We start from the raw sequence: 22,377 nt of genomic DNA on the forward strand, positions 1-22,377 counted from the left end.
CTGTATTGTCTTTGTCTTTGTCAGTTTTTTTGTTTTCATTTTCCTGGTTTTTTTTGTCCCGTGTTTCTCTTCTGTCCCTTTAAGTCGGTCTTTTTCAAGGCCCCTTATTGGCTGCTCTTGGGTTACGCGTACCTTAGAGGGGGGCCTACCACGAAGACTTAAACAGTGAGAGTCAGGCCCCACTGAGAGAGCAAAGTACAAAGATAATCCCAGAGAGGAGAGGCAGGGACACAGGTAGGGGACCCAGACTGAGCAGCGGAAAGTGGGAGCAGAGAGATGGAGGCGAAAGCCGTCCTGGGCTGGGCTCTGCTGGCCTGGTGGGCAGGGCCTGGTGTGGGCGTTGGGAAGGGGGTGCCTCCTCTTCTCCATCAATCCAGGAAGGCGGCCCTGAGGAGGTGGGCGTGTGGGCGTTAGGAGACGTGCGGGTGCAGGGGTGAGTGGAATGGCCAAGAGGCTGTCGGGACCAGCTGTCTGAAGCTGGCCTGGCCCGTCTCCATCAGCTCGAGGCTGAGACCCTCCCCGGGCTGAGGAGAAGCCACGCAGGGCGGGGCCAGCGCCTTTCCTTGTGGGGAGTGTAGCCCTGGTCAGCTGAGGCCCCAGGGCTCCTGCCTGGTCCTGCAGGGCCCCGGCCTCCTGGCTGAGTGGGGACCTGGGGAGGGGAGGCAGGTCCAGAGCTCCCCTGAGCCTAGGACATCAAGAGCCTTCTGCTGTGGGACACCCCCGTTCCCCACCAGCCACCAGGAAATGTCCCCCTCTAGCAGCTCCCACGGGACGGGTCTGTTCCCTGCTCACATCTCTTGGGCAGGTCTCAGCCTAGGACTGGGCTTCCTTCCTCTACCTCCGGCAGGGGCTGTCCCCCTCAGATCCCCCCCACCCCCAGCCTCACAGTGCCTGGCCTCGCTAGCTTGGCAGCCGGGAGGTGCTGACAGACTTGCTAACCACAGGCAGGCGGACTGTCCTGGCTCCGCCGCCACCTCCCCCAACGCCGCAGGACACCTGACTCGCGCCTGCCCTGGGTCAGGGCCCCGTGCCCAGCCCTGGGAGCCAGGCAGCTGTCGGGATTTCCGGCCTCGGGCTGACACCTCGGGCATCTTCTCGTTGGGACTGTCCGGCCAAGTGTGCACTCCTCTGGGGTCTGTGTCTGGGTCCCGGGGCACCTGCCGTGTGAAAGGACAGGATGCGGCGGGAAGCAGGTGGCCTCGGGTGGCCGTGGCCGGAGCCCAGGAGACGGGCGCAGGCCCCCAGGGTGTGCCCTTGAGCTCGGGAAGCGGGAGGAAGTGGCCGCTGACCCCTGGGAGGGGGTGTCGCGGTGCAGGAGGAGGGGGTGTGCAGGCTCCCATGCTTGGTCCCGCCGCCCCAGGGGGCCTGGGACACGAGGGCGCCCGGGACATTTTGGCTCATGGATTCCCGACACAAACCAAGGAACCTCCTTTCGCAATGACAACACGACAGGGGAGGCAACGCAGGTAGGGCTTGGAATCTGACAAACCAGCTCAGCCCGGGTGGGTGGCCGAGCCTCAATTTCTTCATCTATAAAATGGACGGCCAGGAACGCCCACCTCAGAGAACGCGGGAACCCGCGTGGCAGTGCTTTAGGCGCCCCCGCTCCCCCCAGAGTCTCCAAACTTAGCCCTGGAACCCCCTTTCCCCATCTAGGACCCTCCTCGTAAGAGCAGCCCCCAGCCCCAGCCCCACTGCGGCCGGGGCAGACCAAGCTGAGGTCCGAGGGGAAGGGGAAGGTCCTGGTGGAGGCCAGGGGCAGGAGAGCTGGGTGGGACCTCCTGGGTGGGGTCCCTCCTGGGTGGGACCACCGGTAGCCCCCTCCTGGGCCTCTGAGCATTGGGGATCAGACTGGCCAATGCCTTTCTGCTCCGACCTGAAATCCCAGGGCCGACACCCCGTGTACCCCCACCCTGGCTCTGGCCCCCTTCCTGGCCAGCCTGGCCTTTGGCCACAGCTCCTCCAACAAGGAGAGAAGAGTGTGCCTGGCCCACCCCCACCCCAGACCGCTTTTAGCCCCGGAGGAACTCGGCGTCCTCCCAGCAAGGGTGCGTGGGCCCGGCTGGTATTAATAGCTCAGCCGGAGGAGGTGACCGGGACTTCACAGCCAAGCCCTGGAGGCTTCGTGTCCCGGGTGGGAGGGCAGCCCTCTGGTCCACACGTCCTCTGCTGGCTCTCCACGCCCCCTCCCGGGCTCCCCGCACTCCCTGCAGCCTCCACCCCTCACACGTGCCTGGTTCCTGCCTCCGGTGAATCTCCTGTGGCCCCTGTGGAGGGGGCGGCCGCGGGGGTCAGGGCCCCAGCGGTGGGTGGATGGCCTGAGGCTGATCCGTGACCGGCCCTGTGGGAGATGAGAACAGAGAGGCCTGTGATAAGGCTGCCTCCTTGGCACCCTCTCCTCCGCCCGATGGCCTCTCGTTCCTGCTGGCCTGCTCCCCCGCTCCCTCCCTGGCTGCTCCGTGGGCTGGTCCCCAAACATCTGTCCACGCTGGGCCCAGGAAGGAGAAGAGGCGGCAAACCCGGGACAGGATGGCAAGAAGCTGGGACGATTCCTTAGCAGGTGGAATGGGGAAACTGAGGCAGACGGCGGACAAACTGGGTGAGCATCTGACAGCAGGTACAGGTCACCTCCCTAGTGATCACATCGAGGCTCCAGGCCCAGAAAAGCAGCCAAGACGAACAGCCCCCCCTGCCCTGGTGCTGACCAATCAGTGACGACCTCAACCCTGAACGGGATGAGTATTCTGCTGAGACCTCCCCTAAGATCCGCCTGCAGGAGAGAGATAAAAACCCTAAAGACAAAGGCCCCAGTGCCTGCTCTCCCTCGTACCTGCCCCAGCCACTCATCCTCACTGTGTCCGCTCATCGCCCCCCACCCCCAGCCCAGGGGGCAGAAGCAGGCAGCGCTGATGGAGCATGATGCTGATGGAGGCGGGTGCCATGACCACCCATGTTTCAAAGACGAGCGACCGAGGCTCCCATCCCGAGAGCGGCCAGGCCCCGGCCCTGCTCTAGTCCTTTTCACAGTCATGGTCACTCCCTAAAAGCTTGTCAGAGGCACCCCTCTGTCACTGGTCCTGTCCCAGCTCATTTCCAGGAAATAGGAAGGCCGATCCTGACCCCTGACCTCTGACCCTACTGCAGCCTGAGTCCTGACCCTGACCTCAGACTGTGCCTGGCTCTCCATCCTTATTGGGTTCCCACCCATGGGCCGTACCCTCGGACCCCTGACGGCAAGCCAAGTCTGGACGTCTGACCACCGGACAAGACTCAAACCCGAGCCTCTGACCTGTGGCCTCGGCTCCACGTTAAGGCTCAAGCCGTAGGTCCAGGGTGAATCTGGGCCACCCACCCCTCTCTTCCTCCCCAGGCTGAGTCTCCAAGGCAGCCCAGGTCTAGCGAGGACTGGTCCCCACTTCCCTGTCTGAGCTCCGTCCGGGTCTCACCCCGGCTCAGCCCGGAGGAGGCCACCCATGCTCCTCACCTCACCCAGCCCCCCATCCCCCGAGTTCTGGACAAGCTGACACAGGAGCGCGTCACACCAGGCGACTGAGGACTTGGACGCACGGAGGCTGGAAACATATGCTGTTTCTGGGCTGGATCTGGTTGGCTTGGCCCTCGGGGGCAGCAGAGCCCACGGCAGAAGGAAGGGAAGCAGACAGGCAGATGGACCCTCGTGTGCGCAGACGCCACGTGGTGGGGTGCAGGCGCCTGGCCACCTGGGGCTGGGACACGCTCCTCGGGGGCAGAGAGGCAGGCGTGCCCACACCCCCCACCCCGGAGGACACTCATCGTGAAACGTGATGCTCCCTCAACGCCTGCACCTCGTTTCCTTTCTAGCTGCTGAACCCATATTCCCGGCGGCTCAAAGTGGGTACGGGGTCCGCGTCCCAGCTGTCCTTCCCGCCGGCCGTGCGACCTGGGCCATGCGGCTCAGCCTCAGCCCCCAGGCGCCTCAGCCCCTCGTGGGAAAGCCCCGTGGGATGCCACCTTCCTCGTGGGGTTTTCTGAGGACAACGTGCCAGTGTGGAGGCCGCGGCCCTGCGCAGGCCTGGCAGCCGGCCAGACTCCCCGGGAGAGGCGACTAATGTTTTCTCGGAGATCAAAGTCCAGCTGCTCCGCGGGAGGGTCAGGGGCTCCCCCTCCAGCTCCCACACGAGGGCTCCGGGGACACGGTTGGGAAACCCTTGACCTAGATTGCAGGCCGCCAGGAGGAGGGAAAATCGCAGGAGCTGACGATTATGGGAGTTGGGGCGGCATGCGGTTCGTCAGCGTGGAATTAGGTCACAGAATTCTTAAAACAGAGGAGCCACAGGAGCCCGAAAACCTCAACATCTCAGGGCCCCCTGCTCCCCCGTTTCCTGGGCCACTAGTGGCGGGACTGACCACGGAAGATGGATTCCCGCCTCGGACAGAGGGCTGGGCTGGGCTGGGCGCGGCCGTGGGCTCTGCCCTGTGTGTCCGGGAGCACCAGCTCCACCACGATCTCCAAAGCCCCCCGTTTCCTGGAGGGTCCCTGCTTCCCCTCTTCCACTGGGCTCAGGTCCCAAAGGTCTGGCCAGTCCCAGACGCTCCTCCCCACCCCACCACCTCCGCTGCCCTCCCAGGACCCTGACCAGCCCCTGACGGCCTGGGGTGGATCCAGAAGACGGTCCCTGCTGCCCTCAGCCGCCAGGCGCCTGGCAGAGGGGGCTCTGGGCACACCGGTGACCTCAGGCCCCAGCCCCTGCGGCCTCCCTCTCCTCCCGAGGGAGGTACAGGAAGTGGAAGAAGGTGAGCCCCCTACGCGCCTCCTCCCCGATGGACAGAGGGCCAGACGGGGCAGTGACACGCCCAAGGCCACCCAGCTGGGAGGGCAGCGGAAGGACTGGACCGCACACTGCTCCTGAGAAGAGGGGCTAGAAGGGGGGTCCCAGAGGTGGGGTGGGCCACCCCTCGACAGCAGCAGCAGAGACCCCCAGGCAGCGCCTCCACACCCCCGTCTCGGGGAGGTGCTGGCTGAGCCCCACCTCGTGCCATCCCCACGCGGCCTTCCCAGGTGGCAAGCCAGGGCACCACTCATAATTGGCCTCATTAGGCGGCTGGGCTGCCCAGGGGATGGGGGGAGCGGATGCTGGGCCCCTGGGGACAGGCCAGACAGCCTCCCGTTAATTACCTGAAAAATCAGACAATTAGGCCTCCTGCCACCAGCCTGCCCACGTCCTGCTGGCCCCTAATTACCGACGGCTGTGAGCAGGCCGGGAGTGACCTGGATTTCCACGGAGGACCAGCCACTGCCGTCTCCCTCCCCCGCCCGCATCCATCACTTCCCACCCACTCTCTCCTGCTGAGGGCGGCTCGGCTCGGGGAGAGGAGAGAGGAAGCCTGAGCCCTGAGCCCCTCAGGGACGATCGGGCTGCTGAGGGGGCGGCAAAGACCCAGCAAGGGCTCCAGGAGGCCAGGTGTGGGGTGTGAAGTGGCTGGCCTCCCCTCGGCCCGGCTGCTCCCGGGGAATAATCCTGGGCTGTGTTCAGGAGTAGCAGCGGCAAAGAAGAAGCCGAGAGCTCTCCCTGGGCGCAGCCCAGCCCAGAGGATGCTGGGGCCTGGGCCTACCCCCGGGGAGCCCCTCACCCCCAAGGGGGACACCCGGACAGAGCACACCAGGGAGGTGCAAAGAGAGGGGCCTGGTCTGGCTGGGGTGGTCCTGACAGGCCAGGGAGCGCTGGTCCAGGCAGAGGGACAGCACGAGCAAGGGAACAGCGTGCTCTGAGCACAGAGAGCAGCCCCCGCCGCGAGCACCAGCCATGGGGTGGGGGCAGCTAGACCGGCCCGGGCCCAGGAGGGATGAGCAGGGCTGGGTGGACACAGTGGGGTCTAGAGTGAGGTCAGAGGGGTCGGGTTAGGCAGAGGCGCTGGCCCGCAGCCTCCACGCAGACAGGGCCTGAAGGAGAAAGTCCGTCTGGGTGCAGGCCCTCCTGAGCTCACTATGCCGCTGCAGAGCATGGGGCCGCCCCCTCCACCGCCCATTTCCTCCCCCGGTTTCCTGTGCTGAACTGGAGTCTCTTCTCTCCTGTCTCTGGGGGACTTGGGGAAGGTGCCACTGCTCAGAGGGACACCCCCAGTCCAGAGAGGTCAAGAGGCTGGGCTGAGGTCACCTCGCCAGCTGTGGAGGTGGAGATGGTGGCCCCGCCAGTGAGAGATCCCCGTGGCCAAGTGCTCCCCCTGCAGGCGCTGTGCTATGCGCTGGGCCCTCGGACGGATGGACGGATGGACGGACGGAAGGGGATCCGAGGTGAGGCTTTGCCTGGACTGGCCACCTTTGCCACAGCCTCGAACCCAGGTCTCCAGACTCCTAAATAGCGCTCCTCTCCTGCACCCCATCTGAGTCTTGGGGGAGGCCGGGGAAACGGGGAGGCACTCATGCGCCTAGACAGCCTGCCCCCAGCCTCAGTGTCCCCGTCTACCCAGGAGGCTGTGGGTAAGCCATGGAGAAGGGGCCGGGAAGGCCTTGTTAGCTGCCTTTCCTGTGTGTGCTGGGCCTTGAGACTCCATGTGGCCCGAGGCCAGGAGCTGGAGCACGGTGCTCCTGTCTGTCCCTTTCCACTGAGCCGGGCTGCTGACAGTCGCTGCGGAGCTGCCCTGTGTCCACGGCCATCATTGCCCTGGCCACCCAGGTATCTCCTGTGAAACACACTGATTTGCTGCGTGGTGATGACCAGAGGGTTGTGGGGCTCCTGCCAACTGCTCCCCACAGAGTCAGGGCCCCGTGACACACGTGGGCACACATGTGCACCCAGCCCTGACTGCCCGCCACCTCTGGGCCCAACTTGGCTGCAGGTCATTCCTCAGGAGACAGGCCTCGCCCTGCTCAGCCCCCGGGGCACTGTTCCCACAGACACAGGCATGGCGGTGACACCGTCACGGAGGTGGGCCCAGCGTGTGACACACAGAGGGGCCCTGTTACTGTAGGCAGGACAGGTGGCTGATGGAGGCCTGAGTGATCGTCCAAGTCCTCAGCCAGCTGGTAGCAGGTACAGGACTTGAACCTGGGCCCTGGGCTCTGGGCTCTGGGCTCTGCATGCTGCATCTCACACTCGCTCAGCCGGAGCCCTCAGCCAGAGTCCCCTTTGGGACGTTAGGGTATCTGAACGCCCCCATCTGAGCCCAACCTCGGCCAGCCCCAGGGCAGCCTGGACCCCCAGGTCACAGGCGGCCTGCCTGCCCCTCTCCCTGCAGCCTGGCCGGCCCAGGCGGAGACCTAGCGGAAGGTCACACTGCCTGGGCCAGGAGAATTCTGCCTTTTGACCTCACGTCCGGGGGCCAGAGCTGGGCAGAGAACACAGGTGGGAGAAGAGTGGAAGGAAGATGTAAAGGGGGTCCCTTACACCTCACCTCTCCCAAGACCAATGAGGGAAATGTGAGGACCTGCACCTTTGGGTGGGGGCCCTTAGAGGCCAGGGAGGTGGGGGAAGACAGGCCCGAGTCAGCCTGCAGGTGGCCAGTCCCCAGCCAGCTCGCCACCACCTCCCTGCACCGTGCGAGTCAGCCAGATCCAGCTGCACCTGCCCTCCTGGCCCATCGCTCTTAGGCCAATGGCTGCTTTCTCTGCAGCCTCAGCGTTCCCATCCAGAACCAGGCGGACAGTGAGAGTCAATCAACAGGCCCCAGGCATTGTGGGTGATCCGCACCCGCTGGCCACTGTGTACTGCCCGTTGGGCTGTAGGGAAACTGAGGTCTGGAGAGATAAGGTGATATCCCAAAGGCAGCCATAGCACCATGACCCGCACCCACGCCCCCTGGTTTGTGGCAGACCGGCTCCAGCAGCGTCCAGGCAGCTGAAATCTGTGGTCTCCCCTGCGTGTGGGGAGCCGTTCACACGTAGTCGGGTACATTTGACGGTGCGGGGCAGGAAGGGGTGGAGGGGCCCCGCCCTGAGTGTCTGTGGGGTTCTCCTCGACACAGACTTCCTGCTGGAGAGAGCCCACTGCCACTACCACCACCGCAGCCAGGCGGGCCCCCCTCCGCGATGCCACCGGGGTCAAGGCCAGCCTGCACCCCAGCTCTGCTCCGGAAACACCGCCGTGGGGGGCAGGCCTGGAGAGAAGCGGGTGAGAGAGGGCCACGTGCCCTTCCGCGTCCTGCACCCCTTGCCCTGCCAACCCTCCTCTCCATCTCCTCGCAGGGCATCCCTTCCGGAGGCAGCAAACTGCAGAAGGCCCCGCCCCGCAGCCAGGCCCCGCCCCCGCAGCCAGGCCCCGCCCCGCCGCTCAGGCCCCGCCCCGTGACCAGGCCCCGCCACGCCGGCCCAGAGCTGCGATTCCAGTTATTTTTAGCGAAGCCGCAGCCTCCGGGAACCGGGAGTCAAGGGGAAGCCGCCCCTGCGCCTCCCGGAGCTGCTGCGGAAACGATCGATTAAGCCTGCGCTGCCAGGGCACGTGCCAGGCGGGCAGGCGGCGCTGAGGGCTGAGCCGGCACTGGGGCCTCTCAGCCGCTGCCCTCTCCCCCCCACACTGGGGCCAGGTGGTAGGAGAGGCGGGGCACCAGGTGCCCCTCACTGCCACACTCCACACTCACCGGCTGCTCCTCAGCCGCCCTCTCCCGTCCCTGCCCCTGCCATCCCTGCCACTTAGGGTGGGCAGCCTCGGGAGGTGGGGGAGCGGGGAAGGACCCCAATTCCTGCCTGGCTTTCTGGCTGGTTCAGGTCTTGTCCCAGGGGGGCTGCAGGAGGGCCCGGCCCTGGCGAGTGCTTGGCGTGAAGGGTTCCCCGAGCCTCGCCACAGCTGCCAGGTAGGTAGAGCCCTCGGCCCCTCACAGGCGAGGACTGAGCACTGTCCCCCGCGTCAAGGCAGCGACTGGGCCGCGCTCTCCAGTGCTGGACGGGCAGTGCTGGACACGAGGACTGACAAAGGGACAAGTGTGGGGCAGACACAGAGAGGCAGGCTGACCAATGTCCTGTTGGGGGACTGAGGTAGGCCCCCCTGCCACCTGCCGTGGGTGCCTGAGCTCACTGCACCAGAGGACCCCTCCAGGGAGGCGTCGCCCCCTCTTCCTGACATGGTGTGAGTCTCGGGCAGAGCTCGAGCCCAGAACTCCTGGGAGTGGTCTTGGCAAAGTAGAAGCTGGGTGGCCCCGGGCAAGTCACCTCACTTTTCTGAACCCAGCGTCCCCATCTGCAACAGGGGACTAGCCACTCCGAGGGCGAGGCGAGGACCAGCCATAACGGATGCAGAGGTTCCGGCTCCAGGCCCTCGCAGGATGCGCCTTCCCCCTCCCAGACCCCCAGACGTAGGGCTGTGTGCTGGGACGGAGGACACCCACTGCGGGCCAGGCCTCTGAGGCTTTGGGGGTACAGTGACAGCTCAGGGAGGCCCGGTCAGCTGTAGTCCGGTGCCAGAGAGCCATGGGGAGCAAATGCCAGCCTGTGCCCCTGCACCCCACCGTGTGCTCCCCTCCCCCCACCCCCCCTCATCTTACAGGCCTGCCTTCAGGCCCCAGCCACAGGCCTCCTCTTCCAGCAAGGCTTCCAGGTCCCTCTGCCAACCCTCAGAGGCTCCTGCTCAATGGGCCCCTCTCTGTTCGGCATCTTGGGGTGCGTCCTCCCCTCTGATAAGCGGTGGACACAGACTCCCCTGTCTGTCCTGAACCCTCCCTAGGGGAAGACACCCCCTTTCCCAGACCACCACCCAGAGCTTGGAGCCAGGGGAGACCCAACCTCCCCCAGAGGGCCTGCTGAGAATGGACAGGCAGGGTCTGGATCCGCAGGGAGGGGCGTGGGGATGGGTGTGAAAAGCGGGGAGTGAGAGGTCTGGGATGGCCGGAGGGCTTCCCGCAGGAGGGGAGCTCCCTACCTCCCGCAGGGCCCCACTCCATCCTCGGTCCAATGCTGCCCCCGCGTGGACCACGCGCTCACATTCCGGCTGGGGACACGGTATCACTCCTGGGCCAGGCGCTCTCCAGAGGGAAAATCAGAGGCCTGAGCTGTGAGGCATACCCAGTGGCGGCGCCTCCCAGCTTCTGCCGGAAATGTCCTCTCTCTTCCCGACAGACCCTGAGCCCCGGCCTGGCGCCCCGCCGTCCCTTCTCCCAGAAGCTCCGAATCCATCTCTTGGAGGGACGTGAACTTCAGTGTTTATGTTCCAACTCTCCACCCCTCCCTTCTCAGCCTCCCCTTCTCTCCTCTTCCCTTCGACAGTCCACTCTCCACGCCGTAGCCAGGGGTACTTTGTAAAATATATATGTTTGTATTGATTCTTAGAGAGGAAGGGAGAGGGATAGAAACATCAGTGAGAGAGGAACATCATTGATTGGCTGTCTCCTGCACACCCCCACTCGGGATGGAGCCCCCAACCCGTGCCCTGACCAGGAATTGAACCTCGACCTGTTGGTTCCTAGGTCGATGCTCAACCACTGAGCCACGCCAGCTGGCACCAGGGGTATTTTTTTAAGAACAAAAGTCTGTCACTTCCTAACAAACCCCTCAAGGATTCCCTTAGCCTTCAGGTCAGGTTTTTTTGTTTGTTTGTTTGTTTTTTAATATATTTTATTGCTTTTTTACAGAGAGAAAGGGAGAGGGATAGAGAGTTAGAAACACCTCCTACTGGGGATGTGCCTGCAACCAAGGTACATGCCCTTAACCGGAATCGAACCTGGGACCTTTCGGTCCGCCGGCCAACGCTCTATCCACTGAGCCAAACCGGTTAGGGAAAAAGGTCAGGTTTTAATGAGACTTGGGCCAAGGAACCTGGTGCAGGAGGAATAGGAGAAAGGAGAGGGAAGGGAAGACCGAAAGGGGCGGGACCAGGCTCGTAGCACCGCCTTCCAGCTGACGGTACCCTCCCGGCCTTAGGAACCTTTCTTCCCGGCGCCGGGGAAGCTTTTTCAGTAGTACCTTCCGGCCTCGAGGACCGTATTTCCCGTGCTGCACCGCGGCCTCCTCTTTCTCTTCCGGTCCCTGGCGCTTCGGGAGCCGCGGGCTTTGGTGAGTACTGGCCGCGCGGCATCCGAAACCATCCGCGACTCCCGGGTGGCGGCGGGGCGCAAACCCCGGGGAGGACCGGCAGACGGGCTGCCTGCTGTGGGGGGCGGAGGCCGCGAGGCGGGCTGGCGCTCGTGGGTGGTCGAGGGGTGGATGGGAAGGGAGGACTCGGATTTGGGGGAAAGCGCAACCTTGCGGCGGGATGTTGGTTTCGGGGCGCCATTCGCCGAGCGAGTTTGCGGGGACTGGAGCCGGTGGTGCAGAGTGAGCGGAGGCGGGTGGAGGCCGCAGGGGCAAGGCATCTGCTGCAGCCTCGTCCTGGCTTGCGGCCCCGCGTTCCTCCAGCTCAGGGCAGGCCCGGCCGGCGGGTCCGCAGCCCTGACCTCCGCTCGTGTCTTCCAGGTGCAGAGATGGCCAAGTCCAAGAACCACACCACGCACAACCAGTGTAAGTGCCTCCGGCCCGGCCTCCTCACGCCCCGCACCCTGGCAAGGATCACAGATCCTGGGCAGGGCAGGGGGCACATGTCTGCGGCCCGAGGCCGGTTTTGATTTTAGCCGCATAACCTCTGGGATTTAGAAGGCCCGGGTCCGCGGGGATCCCCTCTGTGCTCGGTGATAAGGGGTTTCCGGCTCTCGGGCAGCCCACTCTGGGAAGTAAAGGGTTCCCCAGGCTTGGCAGCTGTGGTGTTGAGGGGTCTTACTAGACTAGAGGAAACCTTATGCTGATGTCATTCCTTTCTTCCTCCACAGCGCGAAAATGGCACAGAAACGGCATCAAGAAACCCCGGTCACAAAGATACGAATCTCTTAAGGGGGTAAGTGTGCGCCGCCTGGCACCACTGTTAGCTGACCCTCGGCTTGCTTGGGGCTGCGGTTTCCTTCCTTACCCAGCCAGCTCTTGCCTGGACTTCGGGCTCTGCCAGACCCACCATAAAGCTGTACTCGGCCTTTTCCGGCCCTGGATGTAACTCGGGGTCAGGTGGGACGTGCCTTTCCGGGCTGGCCCGGCCATCTCCCTTGCCCACCCTGAGCTTGGGGTGGCTTTGTCTGTGTGGACCGCATCCCTTAGGAGCCTCCCTTCGGCGCCAGGGAGTTCTGAGACTAGCTGAGAACTGAGCCTCGGCTTTCAGGTCTCCTTCTGTATCAGTTGTTTGAGTCTGTTGTGCCCGGACTTGGTATTTAACTGACACCTTTCCTTAAGGGGACTGGGTGTCCTTAGGACGAGCATGTCAAACTCAGAGGCTAGCATGGGCCAAATAAGGTGTAAGTGTATGTGGGCCTCAAAAAAACAAAAGCTTCAATTTTCATAGAAACGTAGGTTTATTTCGATAGAGACATGCTGAATACACAAAGGGCTGAAATAAATGAGTAACTGTTAAAATAATAGACCGTTTAAATAAGAATTAATATTTTTCCTTGAACGTTAACAGACACTGAATAACTGCACAAATTAATAAACGTAACGCAAATAAACCTATTTTTCTTGTAATCCGAAAGCGAAATATTTTCTGTAGCGCACACCAAACAAGTCAGTCTAAGACTAATGACATGGCCATCGGCTGCTAAAATATTCGCTGCTAGTAATAGTGGAGAGAAATGGTGCACCTGTGCATAAGCCGTGTAAGAGAAATGAATGCAGCACGATTATAGAAGTCATTAGCTTATGTTAATTGAAGCTTTCGTTTTTTGAGGCTCACATAAACTTAAATCTTAGTCATTCGTTGTAGTTTTTTATTATGTATACCAGGATATTGTAAAAGCTACGAAATTTTTATTAAAACGTTTCTAATATATCATGTTGGCTGGGCTGCAAAAATGTGCGGGCCTCGAGTTTGACATGCTTGCCTTAGGAGGTTTTCAAAGTCCTACAACGGGCAGAGGGGGTGGGGCAGCCTTCATTTTTTTCTTCTGCGCTTGCATTTGCCCTCGGCCTGGCTCTGTCTGTGGCATCAGCAGGTGGGTGGTTGGCTTCGGGTGGTGCTACATCTGGAGTTTCTCTGCAGATAAGCTTCCAGGGTTGGGTTTGATGCTGTCCAAGCCTCCAATAGGCCTCAGCTGAGCCCGGTAGTTTCTGGGTGCTGCTATGGAGAGGGCACCAGCGCTGCCCCCCTCCCCCTCCCATGCTGCACTCACAGGTGCCTGTACCTTTCCTGCCTTCCAGGTAGACCCCAAGTTCCTCAGGAACATGCGCTTTGCCAAGAAGCACAACAAGAAGGGCCTGAAGAAGATGCAGGCCAACAACGCCAAGGCCATAAGCGCACGTGCTGAGGCCATCAAGGCCCTGGTCAAGCCCAAGGAGCCCAGGCCCAATATCCCAAAGGGCTGCAGCCGCAAACTCAGTCGACTTGCCTACATCGCTCACCCCAAGCTTGGGAAACGTGCTCGTGCCCGCATTGCCAAAGGGCTCAGGCCCTGCCGGCCAAAGGCCAAGGCCAAGGCGGAAACCAAGCCCCAGGCTGCGGGTGCGGCTGCGGCTCAGGCTCCCAAAGGGGCTCAGGCTCCCGCTCCCAAAGGTGCCCAGCCCCCAACGAAGGCTCCACAGTAGAGGCCTCCGTCTGCCGATGTGAGGACAGAAGGACTAGTGGGCCCCCTGGGCTGCTGTCTGTGTGGCGCTGGTGTCCTCCTGTGCTGTTTGTACAAATAAACCTGCGGCAGGATCTGTCTGTCAGCCCGTGTCTGATCCCAGGGCTGGGCCTAGCTTTCGGTGGGCTTGGTACCTCCGTTTTCTGTGGGAGAAGAGTCCGCCTTCTCTGGCTGGTTGGGTGTGGAGAAGTTGTTCCCTGGAATACAGGAAGGGACCTAGACCGTGAGGGCTGGTTGGAGCAGGCTAGTGAGGAGAGAAATCCCAGGCCTCCTTGTTAGGTCTGGATGTTTGCACAGGAAGGAGACGGGAGGGAGCGGAAGGATCCTGCGCTCCGGCCTGGTGTTCCAGACTGGCTGTTACTCCTGTACCAGCATCCACTGCGCTGGGTGGTGCTGCTTCCCCGGTGCTTGGGGCCCTGGGTGTGGAGTAGAGACTTCCGTGATATGGCTGCTGCTTGGTCACATCCAGATGGGCTCTTTCTGACCTGCAGGGAGGCCTGGCAAGTGTGGCCCTGGAAGTCAAGAAATACAGCACATTCTTGAAAAGCTGGGCATGCACGGGGCAGTCTGTGCCCAGTGTGGGAGGGACCTGACTAGGCCGCTTTCACAGCAGGAGTGGAAGCAGAATCTACATAGAGCCCCTAGTGCAGTGTCTCCACACTGAGCCCCGTAGGGGACAAGACATGCGGGTCTCCATCCATGTCTGAGCTGCGGGAAGCCTGGAACTTGGGAGAGTGAAGGCAGTAGGAAGGGAGGCTAACTGGTCGCCCATCCGCCGCCCTCCCCTCCCCGGAGAAGAGGCTGGTCTTCAGCCTGAAGTAGTGTTAGGGTCATGGGAGGCTTGAAGGCCTGAACAGCAGCTTCACCCGCACCTTCAGCTACCCCAGCGACACTTGGAGCAGGAGAAGCCATCGGGGGCCGAGTACAGTCCTTAAGTGAAGGCTATTGGGGGCGATCAGAGGCCTCTTGTGGGACCCCCATTAGTTGGTCCCCAGAAATAGAGTCGCTGCCTGGTTGGCACTGGTGCTGTGGCAGGGGGCGCTGCTAAGGAGAAAAGGTCCGGGCGCTGCTGTAGAAGCTTGGGGGTCCAGAGTCCGAGTGAGGCCTGTTGTCCCTGAGGCTGTCAGAAAAAGTACACACCTGCCCTAGACCAGAAACGTAGAGGCACAGGCTTTTTGTGGGGGTCCCGGGGTGTCAGCGAGCTTTTAAACCATTTGGCACAGTGCCTTCACCCCTCACCTGGCTTAGCTGAGGGGATGGGGACGGGAGCGGGGCCACAGGCTGCCTTTGAGAGCAGGTACCTGTTAAACTGCAGTGCCCCTGGGATTTTGGTCCCAGCTATGAAGGGGGCAGAGATCAGATAGAGCAGCCAGAGGAAGAACTTGCCATCAAGGGGTGGGTCGACCACACGTGCCACTGGCTGGCCCTGCCACGGCTCGGTCACCTGTGCCCACTAAATGGCCTCCCCACCCATAGCATCTACGAGGCCCAATCTCAGAATGTTCCCGCCCCTGCCTCTGCAAAGAAGGAGCAGGAAGTTCGCCGAGCCTGGTACACGGATGGCTCTAGCTGGGTAGTTGCCCACCTGATGGCAGTTGGCATTCCACCGTCTGTGGTACCCTGGGTGGGAACGCACGCATCACAGCAGCCAACAGGCCGAGGAAACCGTCTGGTTGGTCACGCATGAACCTTGGTCTGACGCTGCGCACTGACCGCTGGGCCGTTCTGAGAGGATTGATGAGGCACCAAGCCTGTGCCCCTGGACCTGGGACCATTTACTGGCATCTGCAGTGGGGCAGTTACTTCATGCCCCTGGTGGGGAGGAATGGCTGTCCCCAGTGGGGCCCATGGGGACTGGTACATGCACCATTGAGGGGGAGGAAGGGTCCCGGGTTGGCACGTCCCCTGCTATTGACCTCACAACAAAGCATCCCCTCCAGCCAACACGGTTTACACAGCCTGGCCGGGTTCCTGGGCTGCAGCTGCATCCACAGGCAAACCTCAGGCTGTGATCTCCCAGTTCATGTCCCTGTAGACCAGTGGTTCTCGACCTTCCTAATGCCGCGACCCTTTAATACAGTTCCTCATGTTGTGGTGACCCCCAACCATAAAATTATTTTCGTTGCTACTTCATAACTAATTTTGCTACTGTTATGAATCGTCATGTAAATATCTGATATGCAGGATGTATTTTCATTGTTACAAAGTGAACATAATTAAAGCATAGCGATTAATCACAAAAACAATATGTAATTATATGTTTTCCGATGTTCTTAGGCGACCCCTGTGAAAGGGTCGTTCGACCCCCAAAGGGGTTGCGACCCACAGGTTGAGAACCGCTGCTGTAGACATCTGTCTTTCTGACCACAGACTTCCGCTGTTGCTGTGGCGTCATTACAGGGAGGCACCTCTGCCATCATCCCAACCCACAGCCGTTATACCCAATGCACCTGCTAGTGTCCCTTCTTTGTAAACACGTATGAACTCTCCAACGCCCGCAGTGATCCAGCCCAAGGCCAAGTGACCGATTAGCGCACTCGTTAGGGTCCTAGGGAACGTGGCGGAAACAATGGTTTCTAACACTTGGGTTGCTTTTAATCGGCCTTTTCCTTGCGTGTGTCTGTACTGTCGCTGTGGACGGTCTCCAGTGCGGTCAGTGGTAACCAAACGAGCTACCTCCCTGCTGCTGCAGCCCCTGGCAGGTGAAGGGCACCTGAGGGGGAGGGGCCATGTGAGACTAAGAGCCAGTCCTGGGGAGGAGTGTGGGGACCGCTGCCCCACCTGCAGGCTCGGTCCAGGCAGGATGGAGGTGGCTTCCTGTCGTCCCCCAGACTGACCCCTCCCCCTGCCCCACTGTGTTCTGGTTCTGGAGCGGGCCCTGGCCTGCCCTGGATGGAAGGCATGGGCCCCTCATCTGGAGCAGGTCAGCCTGGGCCCAGCATGCGCTGCAGAACCCCGCCTCCCCGCTGCACAGAGAGCCCTCACGGTGCCGCCGCCCACGATGCACCGCAGATGTAAGTTACTGTTAGTCCTCGAACCAGCCTTGAGTAGTGGTCGTGCGGAGTATGGTCCAACCTTGGGCACTTGGGAGGCTCAAAACGGGTGCTATTATCTGGGCAAGAGGTGCCGCCCAGGGAATGCGGTCCCTTACCTCCGAAGGGGGCATCGCTGCCGTCTGTTTCACGGTCAAGGCGCTAGAGGGATGGACGTAGCCTCGGAGCCCAGCAGGTCACGCGGGGCCTAGGAAGTGTTAGTTTGCCAACCAGAGCTGGGCTGCTAAGTCTCGCCTGTCATCCTGGCAGGCACTGCCCCACCGGCTGGTGTCGGCTGGGAGCTTGACGGGGCCCAGGTTTTGTGTCCTGAAGGTGGTTTGGCCCAGCCTGAGGTTGGACGGCTGCCAAAGTGAGGCCTGTGCTCATGTCCCTGGGACAGGGTGTGATCCTGTCCAGTCTGAAACGGGGAGGCGGACCCCAATCTCACGAGACCCCAGGTCAGGGCCTCAGCCAGGCTTCCTCAGGCTGCAGCCAGCTGCTGCCTCGGCCTCCAGAGTGTAGGAAGCACGAGTCCCCGGTTCTTAGTCTCAGACCTGACTCCCTTGCCTCAGGCTGTGTGGTCGTGGTCAGCTGCCAGCAGACTCTAAAGTGGCTCGGACCTGCGTCAGGGCTGCTGGGGACCCTGGGAAGGCGAGAAGCTGGCCAGTGTCCTGGCTCCTTGTCAGGACCCGTGAGCAGGGGCTACTATTACTATCAGGACTGAGCCTGCAGGCCCTGGGCTTCCCTTCTGGCCACAACTAGGAGCTTCAGAAGCCAGCCCTCCCAGCTACCCCTGCCCACGCTCAGGGAGGTCAGAACAGGACTAGACCAGGGCCATGAGCGGGTGGCTCAGCTCACAGGCTCACCCCTGGCACCGCCTGGGGCCGAGCGGGGCTGGCCGACAGAAGCCGACTGTGGGCCCCTCTGTGACCCCTGCCCAGAGTGCTGGGACCCTAAGATGAACAGACCTGTGCTCCCCAAACCAGAGGAGGGCCACACCTGCTTCCTGCCCACCTGAGGGTGACCGTGCTGGCAGCCTTGCCTTGCCAGCTACGCCCACCTGCCCACGTCTGGCAGGGGCCCTGCCAGCCTCCAGCGCTGGATCCGGCGTGTGCTCCCGGAGAGCCAGGAGTAATGCCCTGAGATCTCTGTTGTCCCCCTCAGTGGGAGTGATATTCCCGACCTCATAGACGTAGATACGGTGGCCGTTGAGAACCCGGCCACAGGGCTGGGGGTCAGGTGGCTGTGCTGTGAAGGACACGCAGCCTGGGGTGGTGGGCGGTGCCCAGAGCCAGGCAGTTTTCCCGTCAGCGGGATGGTAACCACACACCCCTGCTCTACAAACATGCTGCTGCCAGTGTCTCAGCGGCCCTGGCCACACACAGACTTTATTGTGGGGCAGGGGAGAGGGGCCTGGGCACGGGCCAGGTGGAAGCTCCAGGGGCAGAGGCTGGGAGCGTGGGCTCAGCTGTCGCTGGGCAGGGCGGGCACGCTGGCCAGTGCAGGTAGCAGCCGTGTGTATATGTCAATCCCACGGAGGAACACGGCCTCGTGCAGCCGCTCATCATGGTCGTGCAGCAGCACGGGCGTGCGGTTCATGGGGGAGAAGCCCAGAGCCGGGACCCCCACCTGCAGGGCAAGGAGGAGCCATCAGGGGGAGGCCAGCACCCAGCACCACCCACTGCCCACCTGCCTGCGAGCAGCTCACCGCGCGGAGGTAGCGGCTGTCGGTGGCAGCGGGGAAGATCTCCTGCTCCAGCGTGAGGCTCCTGCAGGGGCAGAGCCTGGTGAGTGGGGCGGGCAGGGAAGAGGGCGAGGCCAGGACTGAAGGGGCACAGAAAGCGGGAGGAGAGCGGGAAGGGGAGAGGGGGGGCCAGTGCGCTCACATGTCCTTGCAGACCCCGCTAAATGCTGCCCACCAGGGGTCTGAGGCATCAGTAGATGTCACTCGGGGCTCCGTCCACTTCTGGGGGGAGAAGGGTGGCAGGATCAGGACAAGGCCTGGGCATCTTGCCCTATTTTCATAGGGTGGGTATGTGCCCAGCACAGGATGCGCATATGCGCGCGCACACACAGCCAGCTGGCCAGCCCGGCCACCAGCTCCTTCAGTTCCTCAAAGGACCCTCGGCTGCCCTCCACCAGCTTACTTCCTGTCCATCCTTCAGGTCCCAGCCCAGCGTCCCTCCCTCCAGACGGCTCTCCCAGAGGATGAGCTCCCCCCTCTCCTGGACCATGTTTATACTCAGATAAAAGTATTATCTATTATCTTCTAAGTCAGTGGTTCTCAACCTTCTGGCCCTTTAAATACAGTTCCTCATGTTGTGACCCAACCATAAAATTACTTTCATTGGTACTTCATAACTGTAATGTTGCTACTGTTATGAATCGTCATGTAAATATCTGAGATGCAGGATGGTCTTAGGCGACCCCTGTGAAAGGGTTGTTCGACCGCCAAAGGGGTCGCGACCCACAGGTTGAGAACCGCTGTTCTAAATACTTGATTCACGCTGTAAGAATAAGAACTAAGGACTAAACGGGTCATGTGACTCCCCAGGGCACCCAGCACACACTCCTACAGGGACACCACCAGGCAGGCCCAGCCCCCAGCCCCCACAACTCCCCGTCATTGGGCCGGTACCTGGACAAACTCGAAGGTGACCCCCTGGCCAGCTGCCTGGCACCAGCCCCGCAGCTGTTCCTCGAACGCCTAGGAGACGGGAGAGGAGCTGACCCCTCGGGCTCTCCTGAGCCTGTAGGACAGGGCTGAGGACCCGGCTCCCTCCTCCAAACCCGGTGGAGGTGGCACCTTCAGGTCCACATCCGGGGCCACGCGGAAGTCAAAGCTGGCGCTCATGGTGGCCGGGACCACGTTATAGGCCATGCCGCCCTCCAGCTTCGTCAGGTTCACAGAGGTCACGGCGCCCAGCTTCAGGTGGGGGTTTGCCTGCAGCCTGCGGTGGGGACACGGATGAGAACCAGGCTCAGCCTCCCGTCCAGCACAGGCTCCTGCCCCGCCCGGCCTCCCAGCCGTCTCACCTCTGCCTCTCCTTCTCCCGGAACGCCAGCACGGAGCCCACGACCTTGTGCTGGGAGTGGAGGAGGGTAGATGTGAGAGGCCCCAGGACAGAGCCCCGGGACATCCCCAATCCCACCCCTGGGCGCCACCCACCAGCTTCTCTGCGGCTGTGTCCTCGATGAACCGCGAGCCGTGGCCGGGCTTCCCGGTGCTCGTGACCCGCACCCCTGGGGGATGCAGGGGAAGGGGCGCCTTCAGCACGGGAGAGGCTGGGTGCACTCAGCCGGGTGGGCCAGGCCTGCCCCTCATTCCAAGCTCCTCTCCCGTCTCTTAGGCGTTCGGGACTGTCCCCCAGAACACACAGTGCAGGGCTGCTTTCTGCCCTCAGATCGGGAGGAAGCCCAGGCCAGAGGGGCCGGGAGGCACAGGCCCTGGGCTCCAGGCCCCGCCCCTTCTGGCCTAGTCTCCCATCCGCACAGTGACCCCCCCCTCTAAGCCACACTCACACCAGGGGCTGCGCTCGCTGTAGAAGACAGTGAAGGCATCAGTGGGGTTGGCCAGGCCTAAGGAGGGAGGAAAGGGGGTTCAGAGGGCAGGGTGGCCCAGCCCCCCCTAGCAGCCTCCCTATCCCCTCTGGCCACTCGGTGGCCTGCCACCTGCTCACCCTCATCCAGGGCGAAGCCAGCCCTCAGGGCCTTGAACTCAGGCCGCTGCACAAACAGCTCCATGCCTTTGTGACCCCCAATCTCCTCATCTGTAAAAGCGGCAGGGATGGGAGATGAGGGAGCCATTCCCCAACACACCCTCCCCCTCCCTGAAGGAGCCCTGCCCGGCCACGCCCACCTGGCACAAAGGTCATGTGGATGGTTCTGGGGAAATGGTGGCCCTCAGCCTTCAGCCTCCTCACAGCCTCCAGGTACCTGAGGGGCGGAAAGAGGGTGGGAGCCAGGTGCCGAGGGAGCCACCGGATGCTCCGGGGGGCAGGCTGGAGCCCCAGGCCCTTGGCCCTGCTCGCCACAGCCTGTCCCTGCCCCTGTCTCCCCGTCCATGCAATGGTTACAGCAGCAATTCTGCCCAATGCCAGGGGCCAAGGTGTTCCTCAGCCTTGAGGTTCTCCAGTCCCACCCCAGGTTCTGGGACACTCCAGGGGACAGTGGGGAACTGGGAATAAGGACACTCACTGGATGCCGACACACTTCATGTCCTGGGCACCCCTGGCGTAGATGTAGCCTTCAGCATCCTTGAAGGCCTCAAAGGGGTCATGACTCCAGTATTCCTGGGGCAGGGATGGGAAGAGGCCCCAAGGCCCAAGTTCAGTCATTAATCCACTCTGCCCGCTGTGGGCCTGCCCTCAGAGCCCACCGGAAGGGTGACAGGCGGGGTGGCGAAGGTGACAGAAGAGGGCTGACGAGGGCAGCAGACTGCCCCCCCCCCAGCTCTGCGACCCACCCCCACCCCCACCCTGCGTATGGAACAGCTGCCGGACAGAGGCTGCTCAGGTGGCGTGATGCCCAGTGAGGTCAGAGTCGGTGCCAGGAGCAGCACCGGGGCTTCCTGCTCATCTGACTCCCCATCCTCCCCCACTCACCTTGGAGACAGGTACCACGTCCGTGTGGGAGTTGAGCAAGAGGGAGGAGAGTTTGGGGTTGGTGCCTGGCCAGGTCAGCACGGTCACCACACGGCCGGGTGCCACCTGGGGAGGACCAGGAGGGAAGCTCAGTGCAGGCGGAGGTGCAGGCCCACTTCTGCTCACCACACAGGGCCCAGGCTCACCTCCACTTTCTGACAGCCCAGGCCCAGCTGGCGGGCTCTCTCCTCAAGGAAGGCCACGGCAGCCCCTGCGGACACAGAGTCTTAGGGCTGCTCTGTTTCCCAGGCTCTCCCCTGACCCCTGGCCCAGGCAGGGCTTGGAGGCACATCCAGAGAGGGGAGCAGACCCAAATGCGCTGCTGCCTCCTCAACACATGCCACGTCTGAGACACCTGCATCTAGAGACACCTGCATCTCAGAGACACCTGCATCTAGAGACACCTGCATTTCTGCCCCCAGGAGGAAGTTGTTTTCGGCCAATCAGTGACCCTTTGTGGACGGTCAGGTGGGAAGTCAGTGTCTTCCTTAGAGATGGGGACGCTATGTGCAGGGACAGGAGAGTCACCCAGCACCTCCCAGGTGGAAAACCACAGCAGGAATTTGGACCATGCACAGTTCCCAGCCACCAAGCTCGACTCCGAAGGGCTGTGGCCTTTGTCCAGCCCAGTGGACTTCGAGAGACTTCCAAGTGGCTGCCCAGCCTCCCCTCCCCGACCCCGGCCCGGGAGGGAGGGGAACTTGTTCCTTGACCAGCCGCTGGGCGGAACTTAGGAGGAGCAGGGCCTCTGCAGGGAAGGTCCCTGCACCGCCCGCGGGTGGGTGGACCCAGGGAATGGCTGGAGGGGCGAGGCGCCCTTTGGGGGAGCAGAGGGGGCTCAGCTGGGTGACAGGAGCTGGGGCCTGGTTGAAAGCACCGTCCCCGCCTCCGATGTCGTCCCCGCCCCCTCCAGGCCCGGGAACCGCCGCGTTCTCACCGTAGTCGGGCTCGGGCTGCACCGTGCGGATGCGCAGGTACTGACGGAAGAGCGTCACGGATGGGTGCTCGCCCTCGCGACCCGGGCTGGCCATGGTGCTGCGCGTGGAGAGCTGCGGGCAGAGCGAGCGGCCACTGCCCTCCGGGCCGCTGGGGCCCAGTGAGCTCCGTCTGCACCAAGCCCCCCCCCCCCCCCCCGCGGGTTCCTCCCACCCCCCCTGGGAAAA

General features: G+C 62.5%; 2 protein-coding genes across 2 annotated transcripts; one reads left to right on the forward strand and one right to left on the reverse strand.

Moving 5' to 3' along the window:
- The first annotated feature begins 10,817 nt into the window (after positions 1-10,817).
- On the forward strand, positions 10,818-13,624 carry RPL29 (ribosomal protein L29). The gene is made up of 4 exons (XM_014448431.2): positions 10,818-10,957; positions 11,357-11,401; positions 11,707-11,771; positions 13,118-13,624. Exons 2-4 carry the CDS (start codon positions 11,365-11,367, stop codon positions 13,499-13,501), a joined length of 486 nt encoding a protein of 161 aa, XP_014303917.1. The 5' UTR covers positions 10,818-10,957; positions 11,357-11,364; the 3' UTR covers positions 13,502-13,624.
- Positions 13,625-17,904: 4,280 nt separating this feature from the next.
- ACY1 (aminoacylase 1) lies at positions 17,905-22,324 on the reverse strand. The gene is made up of 14 exons (XM_006106449.3): positions 22,152-22,324; positions 21,361-21,425; positions 21,176-21,280; positions 20,769-20,863; positions 20,431-20,507; positions 20,252-20,341; positions 20,094-20,150; positions 19,741-19,814; positions 19,608-19,657; positions 19,378-19,522; positions 19,210-19,278; positions 18,458-18,537; positions 18,280-18,340; positions 17,905-18,200 (listed from the first exon to the last, which is right to left on the reverse strand). Exons 1-14 carry the CDS (start codon positions 22,243-22,245, stop codon positions 18,036-18,038), a joined length of 1,227 nt encoding a protein of 408 aa, XP_006106511.1. The 5' UTR covers positions 22,246-22,324; the 3' UTR covers positions 17,905-18,035.
- Positions 22,325-22,377: the final 53 nt, after the last annotated feature.

The sequence above is a fragment of the Myotis lucifugus genome, unplaced genomic scaffold (genome assembly GCF_000147115.1).
Source record: "Myotis lucifugus unplaced genomic scaffold, Myoluc2.0 scaffold_828, whole genome shotgun sequence".
Lineage (NCBI taxonomy): Eukaryota > Metazoa > Chordata > Mammalia > Chiroptera > Vespertilionidae > Myotis > Myotis lucifugus.

Coding starts and splice junctions, on each gene's coding strand:
- RPL29 (XM_014448431.2), top strand. CDS start 11,365: ATGGCCAAGTCCAAGAACCACACCACGCACAACCAGT. Junction 11,402..11,706: donor CCACACCACGCACAACCAGT/GTAAGTGCCTCC, acceptor CTTCCTCCACAG/CGCGAAAATGGCACAGAAAC. Junction 11,772..13,117: donor GATACGAATCTCTTAAGGGG/GTAAGTGTGCGC, acceptor CCTGCCTTCCAG/GTAGACCCCAAGTTCCTCAG.
- ACY1 (XM_006106449.3), bottom strand. CDS start 22,245: ATGGCCAGCCCGGGTCGCGAGGGCGAGCACCCATCCGTGACGCTCTTC. Junction 19,523..19,607: donor CGGGAGAAGGAGAGGCAGAG/GTGAGACGGCTG, acceptor TCCCCACCGCAG/GCTGCAGGCAAACCCCCACC. Junction 18,201..18,279: donor ACAGCCGCTACCTCCGCGCG/GTGAGCTGCTCG, acceptor CTTGCCCTGCAG/GTGGGGGTCCCGGCTCTGGG.